Below are 20,871 nucleotides of genomic sequence, written 5' to 3' on the forward strand. Positions count from 1 at the left end.
ATGTGTAGGCATAATCTATCAAGAAAGTTTGCTTGTTCATTAAAATACTGTTTTATTTCTATGCATACATTTGCAAATATAATTTACTGTTCTATAATTTGGCTAAAATGTATCCAATTAATGAACAATGATTTTAACTAGCTGAGAGCACAGACAGACAGGAAAGGAAAGGTCCTCTGTGCAAGCACCAGTCGCTTCCGACTCTGGGGTGATGTTGCTTTAACGTTTTCACAGCAGGCTTTTTATGGGGTGGTTTGCCATTGCCTTCCCCAGTCATCTACACTTTCCCCCCAGCAAGCTGGGTACTCATTTTACCAACCTCGGAAGGATGGAAGGCTGAGTCAACCTCAAGCTGGCTACCTGAAAACCCAGCTTCCATCGGGGATCGAACTCAGGTCTTCAGCAGAGCTTAGGACTGCAGTACTGCAGCTTTAACACTCTGTGCCACAGGGCTCTTACAGACAGACAACAGGTTTGTAATAATTGTTTGCGTAAAGAAATAAAATGACCGATAACTGTTATATTGTTCTATCCTCATTTTTAAAATAGTCACTGAAAATGAAGTGGCATCTATAAAGTCTACAGCAACAACCATATTGGTTCACGTAAAATCCTAAAACAAAAACAAATTCCATGTAATACCTTTAATTGGACCACCCAAATTTGGTTGGTCTAATAAAAGGCATTACATGGATTTTGCTCCTGTTCTTGGGTATAGTAATCAAAGCATTTGGATAATCATATGTTCATTTAAGCAGAAGCCTTTTGTATGTTGTACTATTCTGATGTGGAGAACACAAACCCGGAGTTTCTGAAATACAAATTTTAGACAGGACTTCAAGGATACTTGCCTGCATGATTTTTGTTGCATTTAATGATAAAATTCAGATCTTCTAATGCTTGGCGAGTTTTGTTTTGGTAAAGGAAAAGCAAATGCCTGTGCCAATAAGCATTAACCAACATTGGTTCTAAACTTATTGCCTGTGATGAGAATGAAACAAATTAGCATGGAAGTAATCAGCATGAATATTGCTTTTAACATCCCAGTATAGCTCTGTGAACCCCAGGTTTGCAGAAGTATCTTAAATTTTAAAAGGGATTAAATTGAAATATTTTAAAGCACTGATATCTCAGTGACTTGGCAGTCATATTGGATTGTCTAAATAACTGCAGACAACATCACTGATTATCATCTGTGGTTGCCCATGGTAACCCAAAATGGCTGCTGCACTTTCATTTTAAAATCTGAGGCAGAGGAGGGAGTGGGCCAGCAGGAAAGAAAGACAAGAAGGAAAATTGGGGGAAGAGGGAGGGAGAACAGAAAAATGTGATGAACAGAAGGACTGAAAGGAAAGTGGCAAATGGGGGAGAACTAAGGAAGGTGAGTGGGAGAATCAGAGAGAAGAGAAGCAGAAAGCAGAAGGGGCTGTGAAGGGAAGGGAATGCAGAGATTGCATGGAAAAGAGGATCAGCTTCTCCCCATGAATTTTCAGTGGTACTCCCACTTGTACTCTATTATTTTTATAGTCATGAACCTCCCAAGCAAATTTTATTGTAACTATATTACTTGCTAAAACTGGAGGTGCAAAGTTATTTACAATAAAATACAAGAAATGAAAAACGATTAAGAAAGGTACCATTAATATTTGCTTTAAACCTGAATTAATTTTGTTAAATACGTGCCTCAAATAACTGATAAGAATTGTAAATACTCGATAGTTCATATAGTAACTGCAGCTAGAATACTTTTTGTCAAGCACTGGAAAAAGAGGGAAATACCAACTATAAAAGAACTTGTTCAGAAGATATTAGAAACAGCTGAAATGGACATATTGACAGACATTTTAAAGGATAAATCCAAACAAGAAGTGTTGGAGAGATGGACTCCTTTTTAAGAATGGATAAAGAAGAGATGAATAGGGATACCAGTTAGAAAGTATACTGAAGTTAAAAGAAGTCGAAGTGTGTATGTAATTTTGTATGTAATTTTGAAGTTTACCACTTATGGACTAAAACAGAATGAAGACAATTACAAGAAACATAATATAAATTCTAACCCCTCCTTTCATTCCCATCTCTTCTTCCCCCAATCCCTTCTTATATACTTTTACAATAAAAATTCTTTGAATTGAATTGAATATTTGTTTTAAACGAACCTTTTCCACGTCATCCATGGCTGTCTTCAGTTTGCCCATTTTCCTGTATAGTGCTCCACGTCTACAATAGTTAAATGCAGGAGCACATCCTTCTTTAATCTGTTCAGTCAATCTATCAATTTCAGACTGAAACTCATCAAATTGGCTTGCTTCATCTTCCACAATAAGGGCTGAATCAGTTAATTCTTTTTCTGCTTTATGTTTTTCTTCAGCAGCCTTTTTGACAGACGCTGCTCTATTTTCTGCAGATTCACTAGTGCGAGGGTACACATAATCAAACCATTTATTCCAGATTTCTTTGACCCACGCATAATCACTAAGGTGCTCTGGAATTCCACCTTTGTTTTCTGCAAATGTTTCAAAATCTAACAAACGAGGAAGACTAGGACTCCGATAATATTTAACCAATCGAGGTACCTGGATTGAATATTTATTCTGTGAATAAAGTTTTCCAAGAGATGTAGACCTAAGTAAAAAAAAATGCAAGTAGTCACAATTTGTCAATTGTGTCCCTGACACAATATGAACCTAAGAAGAGCCTTGTTGGATCAAACCAATGGTCCATCTAGTCCAGCATCCTGTCTGATACAGTAATCAACCAGTTCCTCTGGATGGACAAAAACAGGGCATAGAGGTCAAGACCTTCCCCTGATACAGCTATTTTCACCACTACAGCACAGTGAGTCAACACTTGCATTGACCTAGCCACTATGAACCCATGATCTTTTCCCCTCTCAGACAGTTTGAACTCCATCACCCTATATTTGAAGTTGGGAGTTTTTATTCCAGTGTGCATCACCTTAGACTTACCAACACTGAACTTCATCTGCCACATTGTTGCCCACTCACCCAGTTTGTGGAGGCCCTCTTGGAGCTCTTCACAGTCCGCCTTGGTTTTCACCAACCTGAGTAATTCTGAGTTACCTTCAAACTTGGCCCCTACACTACTCACTCTTTCCTGCTGAGGGGAAATCAGCATGGCTTCTGCAAAGGGGGGTCCTGCCTTACTAGCCTTTTGGAGTTCTTTGAGAAAGGGAGTGAGCATATAGACAACAGTGAATATACACATGGACTTTCAAAATGCTTTTTATAAGGTACCTCACCAAAAACTCCTGAGTAAACTTAGCAGCCATGGGATAAGAGGATGGATTCTCTTATGGTTTAATGACAGGAAGCAAACTGTAGGAATCAATGGACAGTTCTCACAATGGAGAGTAGTAAGCAGTGGGTCCCACAAGAACCAGTATTGGGGCTGGTCAGGGCTTTTTTTTTGAGCAGGAACGCAGTTCACGCTGGCTTGGTGGCAGGGGGTGTAGCCTAATATGCAAATGAATTCCTGCTGGGCTTTTTCTACCCAAAAAAGCCCTGTGTGAAGCAATGGTGACATCAAAGTTCCTGCTGGGCTTTTTCTACAAAAAGGCCCTGGGGCTGGTACTATTTAATTTATTCATACATTTTCTGGAAAACAGGGTTCCACTTACCTATAACTGTTGTTCATTGAGTGGTCTTTTGTGCAAGTTCTTCAAGTCTGCCATGAAGAGGAGCTAGCAAGCTAATATGAAAGATTTCTAGAATCCCAGGAGCACTACCATTCCCACCCAGAGACCAAACCAAAATCAGGAAGGTATACATCTGAACTACCATTCAGGAAACATGTACCTGACTGGGGCAGGAAAATTCAATGGAGGTCTCCCTAACAGATCTCTGCCTTAAGTCAACAATACTGATTAATATACAATTCCAACTTGGCCCTATATTGATTTATTATTGTTTATTTATTTTCTTTTATTTATTTGAGGGAATTTATAGCCCGCCCTTTCCCAGGGAAGGGCTTAGGGCAGATCACAACATTCTAAGAACAGTATAAAAACAACAGTTAAACCAGAACAATGTGAACAATTTAACAGATCATAACATTACAAATGGCAGCTCAGTTGGTCACATATCATATGAATGGAAGATAGTAAATAAAATAAATTTATATTACAGCAGAGGTGGATCACCACATAGGGCCAGTTGATGGAGTAAGACGCCCACTGCCTCAACCAAAGGCCTGGCGGAATAGCTCCGTTTTACAGGCCCTGTGGAAAGACAACAATTCTGTGAGGGCCCAGATCTCTAGAGGGAGCTGATTCCACCAGGCTGGGGCCAAGGCTGAAAAAGCCCTGGCCCTGGTTGAGGTAAGACAGATGTCCTTCGGGTCAGGGACGGTCAGCAGATGTTGTGTGCTGGATCGTAGTGATCTCTGGGGCACATATGGGGAGAGGCAGTCCTGTAGATATGTCAGTTCCAGGTTGTGTAAGGCTTTAAAAGTCAAAACTAAAACCTTGGATTAGGTACTCAATTGGTAGCCAGTGCAGTTGACGCAGCACCAGCTGGATGTGTGCCCAGAAAGGCACTGTTATCAACAGCCAAGCTGCTGCATTCTGCACCAGCTGGAGTTTCCAGATCAGTCTTAATGGTAAACCTATGTAGAGTGAGAAGTGACTGCCACATGAATCACTGTAGCCAGGTCCTGGGAGGATAGGTAGGGCGCTAGCTGCCTGGCCTGCCAAAGATGATAAAAGGCAGACCAAGAAACCGTGACCTGGCTGGGGCCTCCATCGAAAGTGAGGCATCCAGTGCCACTCTCTTCACCTTTTGGGCCGGCACAAGAGATGCACTGTTCAGGGTTGGGAGCTGGATACCTGACCCTAATCCTAATCCCCCCTGGCCCAGGCACAGGACCTCCATTTTAGCTGGATTAAGTTTCAATTGACTTTGCCTCAACCAACTCACCACAGCTTCTAAGGCCAAGGTGAGTTAACCCGAGGTGGAGTCCGGGTGGCCATCCATCAACAGATAGAGCTGGGTGTCATCTGCATATTGATGACAACCCAGTTCAAAACCTCAGACAATCTGGGCAAGGGGGTGCATATAGATGTTAAACATCATTGGTGAGAGAATAGCTCCTTGAAGTACATAGCATTCCAAAGGGCGCTGCACAGAAATTTGCTCACCAAGCGCCACCCTCTGTCCCTAACCACGGAGAAAGGAGGAAAACCACTGTAAGGCAACCCCCTGAACTCCAATGTCAGCAAGGCGTGGGTCATTAGATAATAATCGACTGAGTTAAATGCTGCTGATAGGTCTAAAAGCAACCTGCCTTGATCCAGATGCCTTCTAAGGTCATCTGTGAGGGCAAGCAAGACCGTCTCCGTCCCAGAAGCCGGACTGGAAGGGATCAAGAACTGATGTCTCCTTCAGGAAGGCTTGAAACTGCTCTGCCACCGTAATATTTTTGTAATGACTGCAGCCATTGTGTAATTGTTATGCTTGACTACTGATGAAGGTCATATGGCCAAAATGCATTTGCTCGGCATTAGATAAGGTCTTTGAGTGTACTGTATAATCTAAGTTGAGGCTATATTAGGGTCTTTAATTTTTTTAAAAAAATACCTTGTAAATAAATACTGGCATTTTTGTATAACTGTTCTATATATATTAATTTCCTTTAACATTGGGCCTATTAATTTGGATTAATTTAACTTTCAGGTTCTTAATTCATCTTTTTGGGTTAAGTCCCCCTCCCCTTTTGTTATTGTAGGAAACACTACCACCACTCCAAAACTGTCCAATTCAATGGCTACTACTAATATTTTCATTTATTTTTCCTCCCACATCCAAAGACTTGTTACAGCTGCTACTTTTTCCTCTTCTAAATCTCCAAAATGGATGCTGTGGTCCATGAATCTAGCATTAAAATACTACTCCATGTGGGTATCAATGTTCCACCATAACCTGTTCCTCATATCTCCCTTCTTCATTCAACTCAGAATGTTTCTCTTAAAGATCAGTCCTCTCCCCCACACATCACTATCATCATGTAACAAAAAACAGAATACCCCATGGAGATAAAAATATAATAATAATAAAATAACTGACAATTTGCTGCTGGGAAAGGACAATGAAGCTTCCTTCTCAGTGGTATGGGAGTGGGGCAGTCCTTAATCCTGGGAATGCAGCTCCTTTTCTCTGAGGACATGGCCAGCCAAAGACTTTATCTCAGAGGGGAGGGGCTTGTCCCTCTGTAACCCAGTCGGGTCCAACCCTCACCTCCTGAAAGCAACTATTTACAAAAAGAAAGGAGAGAAAACTTACTCCCTCAACCCAAACATTTGCCAACATCACTCTTTGAGCCGAGGAATAATGAGAAACAATGAGAAAAAAGGACTCAACCAACAGGATATATAGCACCTGAAAGATGACAGTCCCCTATCGACCCCCCACATAACCCTCTCTACTTAGAGGGAAAACTAAGCAAAGTCTGAAATTTGAGCCATCATTGCAAAGCAGAAGCTGCTCTAGAATGCAGGGTGGGCAGGACTACCCCACTACCGTACCACTGAAAAGGAAGCTTCATGGTAAGTGTATGCAAATCTTCCTTTCTCTGGTGGTTCTGGGAGTGTGGCAGTCCTTAATCCTGGGACCTTAGATAAACAGTATCACCCAGGATGAACAAAGCAGCTTCCCCATTCAGATGGTGTGCTGCAAAACCCTCCTCCAAAGGTCACCTTGGCCAAGGCTGATTTATCAATATGATAATGTCTCATAAAGGAGTGAATTGACTTCCAGGCGGCCATTTGCAAATTACTTCCATGGATGGGAAAGATTTGTAGGCTGCTGAAGTTGCCACCTCCCCCTAAGGAAGTGCACTGTGAGGGAGTGGTGGTTATATCCCCTCCCCCCAAAGTTTATATGCCTCAATCATGCATCCCTGTAACCACTGGCTTAAGGTAGAAGTTGAAACTTGTTTGCCTAAGCCAGATTTCCTAAAGGAAACAAAGAGTCAGTAGAACAAAAGATTTAGTTCTATCTAAATAAGAACTAAGTGCCCTGCACACAACTAGACACTGCCATTCTCTTTCCTTGTCAAGTTTGCGGTTTGCACAAAAGGATGGTAACACTGGGCGTTTTCGCACTCACCTTCAAGTGGTGCGACCACCCTCCTCACGCCGGCGGATCTGCAGGGATTTTGCACCAGAAGCGCCGGCGCACCCAAAAGAGCCGGCGACTTCCGTTGCGAAACCAGCTCAAACGTTTTCCTGCTTCTTGGCGGTTTCCGTTTGAGCTGGTTTCGCGACGGAAGTCGCCGGCTCTTTTGGGTGCGCCAGCGCTTCTGGTGCGAAATCCCTGCAGATCCGCCGGCGTGAGGAGGGTGGTCGCACCACTTGAAGGTCAGTGCGAAAACGCCCAGTATGTCCTGAGATCTGTGAAAAAGAGAGCTAACTTTAGGAATGAAGGCCAGATCTGGGTGTAAAGCGTTTTGTCATTGTGGGAAATACATAAATCCTTATGAATCTAAAACCCTCCTAGCTGATGTGATGCCCACTAGGAAAAGTCTTAAAGGCTAATTACTTCAAACCACAGGAAGCCATGGGTTCAAAGGGTTTTTGACACCGAGCTTTTAATAGCACATTGAGATTCCAGGTAGGCAACCTGAGGCCCTGTGGTAGATTGAGAATACTGCCCTCTTTAGGAACCTTTTAACATGGGGATGAAAAAGTAATGATTTTCCCCTCTTGGTTCCTTTAACCACAGAGATGGCTGCCACTTGTCTCTTCAGGATTCTGGTGGCTAAGGTCCTTGTCTAAATTTGACTGTAAAAAGGCAAGCACATAACCTATAAGGAGCTATTAAAGGATTCTAGACCATTATTTGTACACCAGGACTGAAAAACCTTTCAGGTGACATTATAAACCCTGTCAGTAGAGTTTTTACAAGATGCTAATACAGATTCATAAGAACATAAGAGAATCCATGTTGGATCAGGCCAATGGCCCATCCAGTCCAACACTCTGTGTCACACAGTGGCCAAAATTTTTTTTATATATACACACACACACTGTGGCTAATAGCCACTGATGGACCTCTGCTCCATATTTTTATCTAATCCCCTCTTGAAGCTGTCTATGCCTCTCATGAGAGATTAATGTCTTATTCTACCACTCCCTGTTGATATTCCATAGACATCAGTTGCTGCCACTCAACCTCCAGGCAGTGAGGCTGAGAATTTCTGGACAGGGATGACAGATCATCCCTTTCATCAATAGATTCTCTTGTAGAGGAAGCTTTCAGGACTCTGCCACTGAGATCCTCTTCAGTTCCTGGAACCAAGCTCTCCTTGGCCAGAAAGGAGCCACTACTACAACCTTTGCTTTCTGCTCGATAACTTTCTATAGAAGATGGTGAAGGTCCTGAAAAGGTGAGAACATGTGTAGGAGACCTACTGGCCAATCTTCACTTAACTGTGCCTAGTGCAAGTGGAGTCTTTCTTCTGGACATGAATTGATCCACTTGACTATTGTATTCTGTGGCAATGAGATCATTTCTGGCTCTCCCAAACCTCTGACACACCTGAAGAAAAACCTCCCTGTGAAGCATCCACTCAGACTGATTGACCATCTGACGGCTCAGCCAGTCTGCTACCAAGTTGTCCTGATCAGCTACATGTAAGGCTTTCAGGGACTGAAGGTAATTCTCTGCCCATACTATTATCTGCTTTGCTTCTTCATTGAGGGATTTGAATTGTGTCCCTCATTTGTTGACATATGCCTGGCTGTGGTGTTGTCAGTCCTGACCAATACATGGTGACCCTTTAGATGGTCCACAAACTGTCGAAGGGCCAGTTTTATTGCCCTTAGCTCAAAGTTTATGCTCTTGGTCCTCTCTGAGGCTGACCAATTCCTCTGAGCCATCTTGTCTTGGAAATGCCCTCCCACCACCAACACCATTTCAGAAGACTAGCATCTGTTGTCACCACCAGTCTCTTTAGATCCCTGAGTGGTTAACCCCAAGGAATCTCTTTGGTGCCAGCCACACTTACAGAGTGTCTGGAAGGTATAAACTCAGATTCCTCTTATGGGCAATGTCCTCCTGATAGTGGAGAAAAAACCACTGCAGGACATGCATGGAATCTTGCCCAATGAAGAGTTTCCTCTGGTAGGAGATCAACATTCACAGAAGTTGAGTTAGGACCACAAGATCCACTGTCTCCATGTTCAGCACTGCAGTAATAAAGAGATTGGATCTTCTGTTGCCTCTCATGAGAGATTAATGTCTTATCCTTTATGGTATCAATTTGAACTTCTAAGTGAACAATCAATTGTGCTAGATGAAGGGCAATCTTTTCAATGTTGATACAAACCCATGGTCCAAGTGCTGCTACTGTCCTGTTCAAGGCTCCCTGAGTCTGATCGAAAGAATCTGCCTTGACTAGAATGTTGTCCAAGCAGGGAAACAGCCCCACTCCCTGCAGACGAAGAAAGGCTACCAATGACACATGAACCTTGGTGAAGAAGACTCGGGGGGTGGGGGGAGGATTTCAAACCAGAGAGAAGGGCATGGTACTGGAAATGCTGGCTGTCATAGGAGAAATGAAGATAATTCCAATGACACTGTGCTGTGAGGATGTGAAGATAAGCCTTCAATAGATCAATGGAAGCCATGAAATCACTCTGTTGAATGGCTGCAACCATGGATTTCAATGTTTCCATTTTGAACTTTTTGAAGACTACCTTCTTGTTCACTCATGTTAAGTCCAAAATGGCTCTGACATCCCCATTCTTTTGGGGAACAATAAACAATAAACTCCTCTGGATTTCTTCAAGATTGGAACAGGTTCTATTCCCCCAATTTCCAATAGATGTTGAACAGCCAGTTGTAACAGTTTGTTTTTCAAGAGATCGAGACCTCGGGACTTCTAAAAACCTATAGTGTGGAAAACACTGAAACTCTATGGTTTAGCCATTGGCTACCATGTCTAGCACCCATCTGTTGGTGACTGTCTTATTCCAATGTGGTACAAAGCTTTGTAGGCAACCTCCGATCCCAAGGGTGCTTGACTGGTAATATAGTCATGTTGAAGTACCTTTCTTTGGGCCTTTTGTGGCCTGACCTTGCTTATTGGAGAAAGATGAAGGTCTATTGTCTCTGGACTTAGGCTGCCACTTCCCTTTGATAGATTTGCTGAAACTTTGGAGTCTTTCTGTCCTGAAAAGACTGGAAACATTTAGATTTGTTGTCTCTCTTCTTGGAAGGCAAAACCTTTTCTTATCTTTATCTTTGATTAAATTCCTGTCCAGGCCTTGGCCAAACACGTGTGTGCCATTAAACAAAACTGCAGCCACTTTGGACCTGGCCGAAAGATCAGTGTCCCAATTAAGTAGCCACATATTACATCTTACTATAATGCTTGAAGCTGTTGCCCTGGCAGATTGCTGAAATGCATTCAGGGAAGCATCTGCAGTGAAGGCTGTGGCCAGGGCAATCTTTAAAGTTCATCTTTCAGTTTCTTAGGGATGCTGCTGTCTGCTTTGGTCAGATCTGAAGACTATGCATATGCTGCTCTAGTGAAAAGAGAACCTGTGACAGAGGCTCTAAGAGAGTTTGCTGAAGATTCAAAATCTCTTGAAAGAGCTTGTTCAATGAGTTTGTCGCTGTTGTCCTTTGGCAGACCATCAGTATCCATGGGGAGAACTGAAGTAGAGGAAAGAACGTTGACCAGATCGTCCACTGTTGGCAGTCTCATATTCTGAGATGCTTCAGGAATAAGAGAATATAACTTTTTAAAAATAGGATTATTAGATTTTGGTTTTGCAGGGTGTTGCCAGTTCAGTTTTCATGATCTCATAGAAACCTGCTGGTAAGGGGACTAAGGTAGACTAGGCTTGCCACTCCCAGGTCTGGGCAGGGAATTCCCCGGTTTTTCAGCAGGTTTAGAAGAGACTTGCAACTGTTTGTGTTTCTGAATGTGTGTGTGTGTCTTAAAATTTTGGCAAGAGAAGAAGAAGAAGATGATGATATTGGATTTATATCCCACCCTCCACTCCGAAGAGTCTCAGAGCTGCTCACAATCTCCTTTACCTTCCTCCCCCACAACAGACACCCTGTGAGGTGGGTGGGGCTGGAGAGGGCTCTCACAGCAGCTGCCCTTTCAAGGACAACCTCTGCCAGGGCTATGGCTGACCCAAGGCCATGCTAGCAGGTGCAAGTGGAGGAGTGGGGAATTAAACCCGGTTCTCCCAGATAATAGTCCGCACACTTAACCACTACACCAAACTGGAAAGCTGCAGGGGGATCTCAGTCCCTCTGTTTATTTGGAGGAAAACTCTATCCCCTCAGCTGTTCTTTCATTTTCCAATTAGTCTGAAGAAGTTGGTTGAAATACAGCAGATTTCAGTGATGTGAGTAAATTGCCCCAGTGAGATCACAAAGGTGTGTACTTGAAAAATGGTTTTATTTTGGGGTTGTGAGTGCGTGTGCTCACTTTCATTTAGTGGAAGTGCAGCCAACTTCTGGGGCATGAGGAAATGAAGACTGCATTCAGGGGAACTGTACTGCTGTATTTTTATTTATTTTAGGGAATGGGAAAGTCTCCCAGCTCCATCCTCAAAGTCCCCCGATATTTTCTGAGTTGGACCTGGCAACCCTAAGGTAGACTTGGAGCCAGATTTTGGAATGGTTTTTCCTAAGCCCTGTGGGAATTCAGCAGTGTTCCCTCTAAGATGAGTTAGTGTGAGCTAGCTCACAGTTTTTTAACCTCCAGCTCACACATTTTTGTCTTAGCTCAGGAAGGATAGTCCCAGAGCAAAATAATTTATGCAGTAGCCAAATCACTTGCTCTCAACTTTAATGCCAGTAGCTCATGAAGTAGTATCTTTGCTCACAAGACTCCACAGTTTAGAGGGAGCACTGAATCCAGTATCCTCTATCACTTTTTCTTTAGGAGTGTAAGAGCGATCCAATGTCCAAATCACTTTTTGTTAGAGCCTGTGATAGAACTCCTGAGGAAAAAGTCTTGTTTGTATTGATGGAACGACCTGTTTCCTCCTCGGAAAGTTCATTTTTCTCTTTTGAGGATGAAATCTGAAGATCTACATCCCCTTCCAGATCACTAAGGAGGGGGCTATGTTTGGTACTTCTAATTCTTAGTGTCAGATAGAGACTGGCTAGTGTCTCCACTTTTATCCTGTAGACTGCATTTAAGCAGGTGTTTGCCCTTCTCACTGGCAGAAGTGGCAGTGGAGGTGGAAGCCCCTGTCTAACTCTCCTCTTGCCACAATTAAAAAAAATCTAATCTCAGATTTAAACCAGATATTATTAGATTTAACATCTTCCCCAGATAGATCCACACTTCGAGTTTCTGTCTGGGCAGTATTAGAAGGAGAATTGGGATGGCCAAAATCACATATAGAACCTTCCAGATTGGTCCCCTGAAAGTGAAAGCAGCTAGACATTGGGGAAGCTCCATAATGGCCGCCTTCTCTTAACTCCCAATGGGGGGAGAGGATAACTGCCTAACACCTAGGGTGCTAAGATTCTAAGAGACCTGCTCCTATAAACTTGCCCCAACCGAACTTCCAGGACTGCCTTGAATGGGACTGCACAGAGACCACGAAGAAGATAGAGCTCTTGCTTGACTCTCTTTTTCCCAATGGAAACATAGGTAAATGCCTTGCCTCTGGTAAAGCTGAATCCCCCCAGGACCAACAGCTCTTACCTTGATTCAACATGGAACGAGTTGACTAGACAGGACCTCTCTGTGCAGCATCATCTTCAACTGTGAAACTCTGCAGTGCCAGTAAGGCAAAGCAGAGTGAGGTCCTTCATTGCACCTGTTGGAGCCCCACATGCATGGTTCCTGGTGATTCCCTCAACTCTACCATGCAGTCCCAAGGAGGGCTGGGAGAGATGAGGCCAGTGTGAAAGGGAGTAGGCAGTCATGCAGGAGTCAGAGTTGCTCCACAGCCATCCAGGAATTGCCCAGTGGCTTGGAGAGGCTTGAGGGAATGTTTCAGCTTCCCATTTCCCAGGAAAGGCTTGGGTATTATTCTGCTTTCCTTCTTGGGGCTTGTTCTTCTGTCTTCTGTTCTTCTTTCCTTAATCCTGTGCTCAAACAGCTCCTGCCAACGTGTCCTATTCCGAGAGCAGGGCCAGAAAAGACTGGGTTACAGAGGGATAAACTCCTCTCCTCCAGGATCAAGTCTTTGGCCAGCCCTGTCCTCAGAGAGGAGGAGCTGCAATCCCAGGATTAAGGACTGCCCCGTTCCCAGAACCACCAGAGAAAAGGATTTCATGAATTAATAGCTCCTTGCTGGGAGCTATTGCAAATGCTCCTCACAACACATGGCAGCATCCCCACTTCTTTATGCAATTGACCTGTGGGGTTTCCCAAACCCAGGTGTGTTTGGAATTTGCTGCAGTAGGGAAGAGGCAGGATAGATTAGTTGTGTATCAAACCCTTAAGAGTTCTACTCTAAGTGCATGTAAAAGTTTAAATAATACAACCTTTCAAGAATCCTTGGAGAGTCCTGCAGTTTGACAAATATGTTTTGTAGTAGTTCAGGGGAAAGATATTTTCCTGACTTCCTTCTGTGATGTCCCTTTGGGAAAACAATGAACTTCATCCCAGCTTTTCGTGATTCTTCAGCAAGCCAAGTGTAATCTTTTTTTTCCTCTTTGGCTGAAATGCTTCTTGGTCCCGTTACTGAATTAAGATCTGAAATATCTTTTTCTGTCTGTATGTTTTTCTCATCCTTGGTTGCAGAAACATTGGCTTCTGGCAATGTAACCTTAACTTCTGTTAAAGACATCTGTTTCTTCATAACCTTCAACTCTTCCATTGTGGCTTTGAAATTTGCAGAAATCTTGAAAGCTGATTTGTCTCTGTGCAACAATAATTCTGGTTCACTAGCAGATCTTCTACTCAAACCTAACTGCAAGACAGAGAGATACCAATGTACTTGTCTTCTGTCTGAAATATTTTCTATCTAGACATCTACATAAACTGCTTTAAGAGGAATGTGAAGCAGAGTTGTATTTTGACAGTTCTGCTATTTAATCTGTATATCTAATAGCCAAAAGGTGTCTTCTGTGTGGATATCTAAATCCACAGATCTGGGGGAAGTGGAGGCTAAACAGATCTTTCTGGCAACTTGGGGCACTCCCCAGGTTTGCAGAAAAATCTGAACACTTTTTAAAAGTACCTGGGGGATACTTTAATCCTCAAAAAAGTAAAACAATGTCCCCTGCACATGCACAGATAATACACTTACCATTTCCACTGCTGTTGGGGGGAGGGAGCTTTGACAGGCCGGGCTGCTGGGAGCTGCACAGGCCTCGCTGCCATCACCACTGCTGTTGGGGGGGGGGGGGGCGGGCTTCAACAGGCCAGGCAGCTGGAAGCCATGCAGGCCTCACTACCATTCCCAGCACTGTTTGGGCAAGGGGGATAGAGAGAGGCTGGAGCAAACGGGCAGCAGTAGAAGCCAGAGTTGCTGGACCAGGGAAGGGGCATCTGCTTGCCTGTCTGCTGGGCTTACCTGCAGCTGATGACTCCTCCTCCATTCTCTCACTGCTTCTCTCCAGGAAGAGAGTGAGGGTGGGATGACTGAACACTGGGGGTGGTGGTGAGTGAGTATGAAGTGTGGGGGTATGAATGAAGAGAGCCACAGTAGAGAGTGAGTGAATGGAAAGAAAGGTAAGATTGGAAGCAAAGAGGGGAAAGGGATTCACCCTCTCTGCAAGTTTTCTTGTGGGATCCCACTTGTTTATATATAAATTCAATAGTATGAGCCTTATTTAACCCAGACTTCCATTCACCCAAACTAGCGTATAGAGTGATCCCTGCGCTATTATATTCACAGGACACAGCTATTTTATCTTATTCTAAAATAGGCTTTAGAAGAGTCCTTTGGGCTCTTACAGCACAATGCAAGGAGTAGCATCCAAGATATGTGATGGTGAATTGATGGGCATGATACAGAACATGTGAAGACCTTTAAGTAATTAGATGCAGTCTTCAAGTTGACTGGTTCATGGAGGACCTAGATGACTCATGTTATTGCGGTCACCCAAAGACTGACTTCTGCCACTCTTGAGATTCGTTTGTTTCCAAAAGGGGATCTTCATAAACTTACATGAGTAAAGTCTTTCAGGGCAAGGTGATTATTTGTTATTGTTATTTTATTCCATTTATAGCCCTGTCTCTCCAAAACCAGCTCAGAGTGGGTGACATCTTATAAATATATGATTAAAAGCTTTCCAAAAATAATTACTCAAAAATCCTAAAAACGGTGAAATCAGTATGACAATTTCTATAGAAAAACAAGATGGCATAAAAATTCATAAAGGGTGTAGTACACAGAACAACTAAGAAGGGAAGAAAGGGGGAAAGCAGAGGGAGAAGGGAATGCAGGAGAGGTAAGACTCTTGCTATTGCCTATTGGCTAGGGATCCATTACTGATGACACCCCAGCCCATTATTCTGTGCCAGCTAGGCAAGGGGATGCATAAAGATGCTGAATGTCATTGGGGAGAGAATAGCTCCCTGGGGCATTCACCATACCAATGGGTATTGTGGTGAAACCCTCTCCTTCCAGTATCCCCTCTAAGCTGAGTTAATGTGAGCTAGTTCACTGTTTTTTAGCCTCCAGCTCACACATTTTTGTCCTAGCTCAGGAAAAATGGCCCCAGAGCAAACTAATTTATGCAGTAGCTCACAACTTTAATGCCAGTAGCTCACAAAGTAGAATTTTTGCTCACAAGACTCCATAACAGTGGGAACACCCTCTGATCCTGACCTCTGAGAAAGGAGGTATACCACTGTAAGTTTGTCCCCCAAATCCCCACATTGGCAAGGCAGTGGGTCAAAGGACTGTAGTCAACCATGTCAAATACAGCCAATAAGTCAAGCAATATCAGCAGGGCTGACCAGCCTCAATCCAGCTGCCGATGGAGGTCATCTGTGAAAGCGACCAGAGCTGTCTCTGTCCCATGGCCTGGGCAGAACCCAGATTGGAAGGAATCCAGGGCTGGACCTACACCACTACTGCTGCTCTCTCAACTACCTTTTCCAGGAACGCTAGGTTCGAGACTGGGTGGTAGATTACTACAATCTAAAGATAGTTTTTTTCAGGAGTGGCCTGATCACTGCCTCTTTTAAACTCCTCAGGAAGACCCCTGAACTCAGGGACAGATTTATAATGTCCATTAGGGGAGCTCACGTTCCACCACCACTGGCTTTAACAAGCCATGACAGACATGGATCAAAGAGGCAAGTGGTGGGCTCCACAGCATCCAGGATCTTGTCTACCACAGTCCATGAGAGCAGAGTGAATTGGTCCAACGATGGGCCTGAAGACAGTCAAGGGACCTCCAATCCCCTTACTGTATCAACATTAACAGGCAGATCCTGGCAATGACCTCATCTCCTGTATGGTGCTCATATCAGTCTCTAGAAAGACTTCCATCTCCTGGAAGCAATTCAGTCTAAATTTCTTAGGTTTATATTTGGTGTCCTTTGCTGCATTTCTAACGCCATCCTCAGAACAGCATTAGGGCTGGTGTCACTTGAAGTACACAACTGGTACTTCAAGCTTCAAGTTTAAACTTCTGGCTTAAATTAAACTTTAATCTGCTTGCATTAGCTCCTCTCATTCTTTTAGATAATTTTCATTCAGGCTTGGAGGAAACCATTGAAAAGAATTACAAGGGCTTACTCTTCCAGTTCTCTCCCATTGTGGGTTTGGGGGAGCTAAAAAAACAATAAGACTAAGAATCTGGGACACAGAGCCCAGGTCCATTCTTACCTAGCAGTAGGGAATCACAGCTAAAATTTTGTTCCAGCACAAATGCCTTAGAATTTTTTAAATACCTCAGAGATTTTTACCTTGACTTGTTTCAACAGTCTACCCTCAGCTTTGCTGCAAGGAAAATATTTAGGTATCCCTTATTCTCATTTGTGTTTTTGGCAGCTGAATACAATTGAAACAGTTGAACACATGTTATTGCTCATTTTAGAAGAATATTAACTCACTCTATCACTCTAATTTTACCCAAGTTTCTAGGCAGGTCTGGCAAATTGCATACATTTATTCTTCTTGCAGATTGCTTTAAAGAAACCACCCTTAAGGAGACCAAAGGTTGTGCTTTGACTTGGGTTAATAAAGAAGCAAATGTTCCAGTCCTTGTATTAACTGCACTTTTAATTTTTACACTGAGGAATTTCTAAACCAAAAAAAATCAATACAATAGTAGCCATATCACTAAATAAAAGAAGAATTTTTAAAATAGAATAGAGAGGATCCTAATCATATAATTTCTATAAGAAGCATAACAGGAAATCAAACAAAAAGGGACTGCTTGTCCCTAAGTATGTTTAGCTTTGTAGTCTCTAGGTATGCTAGCCAGTGCAGTTTACACTGCAAAATCTTTCTGCAGTGATTTTCATTCAAGTCAATGCTTCATGGCCCTAGCACTGAACCTGAGATTTCCTCAAACATACCCTCTTGTTTCTCTCTGCATTAGGGACTTGAGGGAAGGGAGAGAGGTGGTCAAGAGGAGAAGCAGACATATGCATAAATCTTGGTCACTCTGTGAGAATCTCACAGCAGCATCTTGCCAAATACATAGCTTTGAACTGTGCTCGTAATTATTATTTGTTGGGGGGGGAGGATTTGAAGTTTTATTGTGTTGATTTGAAATTGTGATTATTTTAATTATGATTGTAAGCAATTTTGAGCCACGAGGAAAGGTGAAATATAAATATTTTAATAAATAAATATCTGGACTAGCCCTGCAAGGAATTAGCTGTTTTTAAAAATTCAAAATTAATTTTAGGTTAATTTTTGGCAAAATAAGAGAAAATATTATTTCTGTATTTTGTTACTTTCTAGTCCACTAATGTTTAAATACAAAGAGGAATTATTTTGCACACGGAGGATAAAACTGGGTCATGAAATGTAAGTGACAGAAGAAACTAAATTACATTACCTCCAATGTTGTGCTTGCCGTAAACGCTGGGCAAGAGTAACATCTTCGCTCCCTTGTAATATTCTACAAATAAAAACAAAGCAAATCTATATCCACTTTTAGTACGATATTGGTTGTTTTATTGTTAATAAGGTTGTTAATTTATCCTAATATAGTGAAGGCCAAGATTTGAGTGTAGTAGCACTTCAAGACCCAACAATCTTTCCAGAGTATCAGGTTTCAAGAGTCAAAGACTTAAATCTTAAAGAATCTTAAAACTGGGTTTATAAACTGAATGTGTATGAAAAGTAAGTTAATTCTACATTCAAAAGATTTAAGAAAGAAGGTTGGTGTGTATTTAACACTGAAACTGAAATGAAATATGGGTGAGATGAAGAGGAGCGCAGTACTTTTGTTTTTCATTTTTTCAAGATTCACTGTTCATTGGGAAACAGTATTTTAACACAGACAACCATTTTATAAAACAGTAAGGAGTCCATTAGCACCTTTAAGACTAACCATTTTTATTGCAGCATAAGCTTTCGAGAAACACAGCTCTCTTCATTAGTCCATTAGCACCTTTAAGACTAACCATTTTTATTGTAGAATAAGCTTTCAAGAAACACAGCTCTCTTCATTAGAGAGTTGTGTTTTTCAAAAGCTTATGCTACAATAAAAATGGTTAGTCTAAAAGGTGCTAATGGACTCTTCACTTTTTGCAGCAACAGACTAACACAGCTAAATCCTCTGGATTTATGACAATTTTATAATTTTCTCTCAATAAATATGAGACTGATGGGAAGACTCATATGTGGTTTTCCCAGATAAATATTTTTTTTAAAGGTAAAGGTTGTCTCCTGTGCAAGCACCGAGTCATTACTGACTCACGGGGTGATACTGTATATTGTTTCCACACAAATGACACTCAACCATCAGAAATCTCAGAAACCTCAAGAAATCTGCAGCTGATTAGGATTGTTAGCAAAACAACAGAAAGGAAGAAATTAGGAAACAGAGAAAGTAATGTGTGTGCAATGGTAATTGCATCCATTAACATTTGAGATTGCCTTGAGATTCTTTTAGGAAGCGTAATAAAACGACTGTTAACAATGAAAAGTCAAATAGCCACATGGACCCAAAAAGAGTTACAGTATAAATACTCATAAACTATTTTCAAAAATATAATAATGACTGAAATTCATTCTAATGATATTAAGCTGTTCATTATTCTAAATAAAAAACAATCACAATGAATACTGAAAGCTACAGTATTGCAATACTCACAGAAAGCAAGTAGTCAAACTCATCCTCTGACTCTGTTTCTTCTTCCTCACGGAGATCACAGGAAAAGTCTTCATAAATAACCCCATTAATCAAATTGCTCTGAAACAATACAATTAAATTTCACTATTGTTAATATTAACCAGTCACTGCATTTATTAGAACCTGTGTTTAATTAACATTTGTTTGTCTATCTAATTTCTGTCCTATTCCCTCTCCCTTGAACAGCATTTAAATACACCAATAAAAACAACACAAAGGTACAATAAATAATCTTTAAAATATAAAATGATTAAAAATATTTCCCCATTAAAATCTATCTACTATCAAACAGGGTAGGATTCATGGATGGTGAAGACATAGCTAGAATATACCAGCTGCCTGGTGGATCACAATCACCCAAAGGCTGCCTGAAAAAGAGCAGCTTTGCATGCCCTGTGGAACCTAGGGAGGTATCACAAGGCATGCACCTCTTTGGGCTGCTGGTTCCACAGGATGGGGGCCACTACAGAGAAGACTCTTGCCCTTATTGACACAAGGCAGGGCAGTTCATGGACCAGGGGCGTTCAATAAATTCCAAGATGAAGGTCAAAGAAAACAGGAAAGATCATGCCAAGAGAAGTGATCCCAAAAGTATGAAGGTCACAGGCCATTTAGGACTTTTAATTTTGATTTTATAAAATTATGATTTCATGGAATGTGGTATATACCACATTTTTTGTTGTTCAGTCACACAGTTGATTCCAACTCTTTGCGACCTCATGGATCAAGTCATGCCAGGCCCTCTTTCTTCCACCATCCTCCAAAGTCTGCTCAAATTTGTGTTAGTTATATCAGTAATGCTGTCCAGCCATCTCATCTTTTGCCGTCCCCTTCTTCTTTTGCCTTCTATCTTTCCCAGCATCAGAATCTTCTCCAGTGAGTGCTCCCTTCTCATTTGGTGGTCAAAGTATTTGAGCTTCAGCTTCAGCATCTGACCTTCCAGGGAACAGTCTGGGTTGATTTCCCTTAGGACTGACTGATTTGATCTTCTTGCAGTCCAAGGGACTCTCAAGAGTCTTCTCCAGCACCACAGCTCAAAAGCATCTATTCTTCTGCGCTTGGCCTTCCTTATAGTCCAACTCTCACAGCCATACATTACTACTGGGAAAACTACCACTTTGACTATACAGACTTCTGCTGGCTGGGTGATGTCTCTTCTTTTTATTATACTGCCTAGGTTCACCATATCTGTTCTCCCAAGGAGCAAACGTCTTTTAATTTCATGGCTACAGAGACCATCTGCAGTGATCTTGGATCCCAGAAACGTGACGTCTATCACTACTTCCATGTCTTCCCCTTCTATTTCCAAGGAGTGACGGGGCCAAATGCCATATCTTAGTTTTTTTGATGTTAAGTTTCAAGCCTACTTTTGTGCTCTCCTCTTTCACCCTCAACAAGAGGTTCTTTAGGTCCTCTTCACTTTCTGGCATTAGAGCAGTGTCATCTGCATATCGGAGGTGGTTGATGTTTTTCCTGGCAATCTTAATTCCGGCATGTGCTTCATCCAGGCCAGCATTCCGCATGATGTACTCTGCATATAAATTAAATAAGCAAGGTGACAATATACATCCTTATCGAACTCCTTTTCCTATTCTAAACC

The 20,871-nt window shown here is 42.1% G+C and overlaps 1 protein-coding gene across 1 annotated transcript in view; it reads right to left on the reverse strand.

Moving 5' to 3' along the window:
- The window catches only part of TTC6 (tetratricopeptide repeat domain 6), a 178,682-nt gene that overhangs the window by 96,383 nt on the left and 61,428 nt on the right, over positions 1–20,871 (reverse strand). The window contains exons 10-14 of the mRNA XM_060262626.1: positions 19,233–19,331; positions 17,970–18,032; positions 13,485–13,912; positions 2,157–2,622; positions 852–981 (exon numbers count right to left, since the gene is read on the reverse strand). Coding sequence (XP_060118609.1) covers positions 852–981; positions 2,157–2,622; positions 13,485–13,912; positions 17,970–18,032; positions 19,233–19,331 — 1,186 coding nt within the window. The remainder of the gene's footprint in view (positions 1–851; positions 982–2,156; positions 2,623–13,484; positions 13,913–17,969; positions 18,033–19,232; positions 19,332–20,871) is intronic.

The sequence above is a fragment of the Heteronotia binoei genome, chromosome 21 (assembly GCF_032191835.1).
Source record: "Heteronotia binoei isolate CCM8104 ecotype False Entrance Well chromosome 21, APGP_CSIRO_Hbin_v1, whole genome shotgun sequence".
NCBI lineage: Eukaryota > Metazoa > Chordata > Lepidosauria > Squamata > Gekkonidae > Heteronotia > Heteronotia binoei.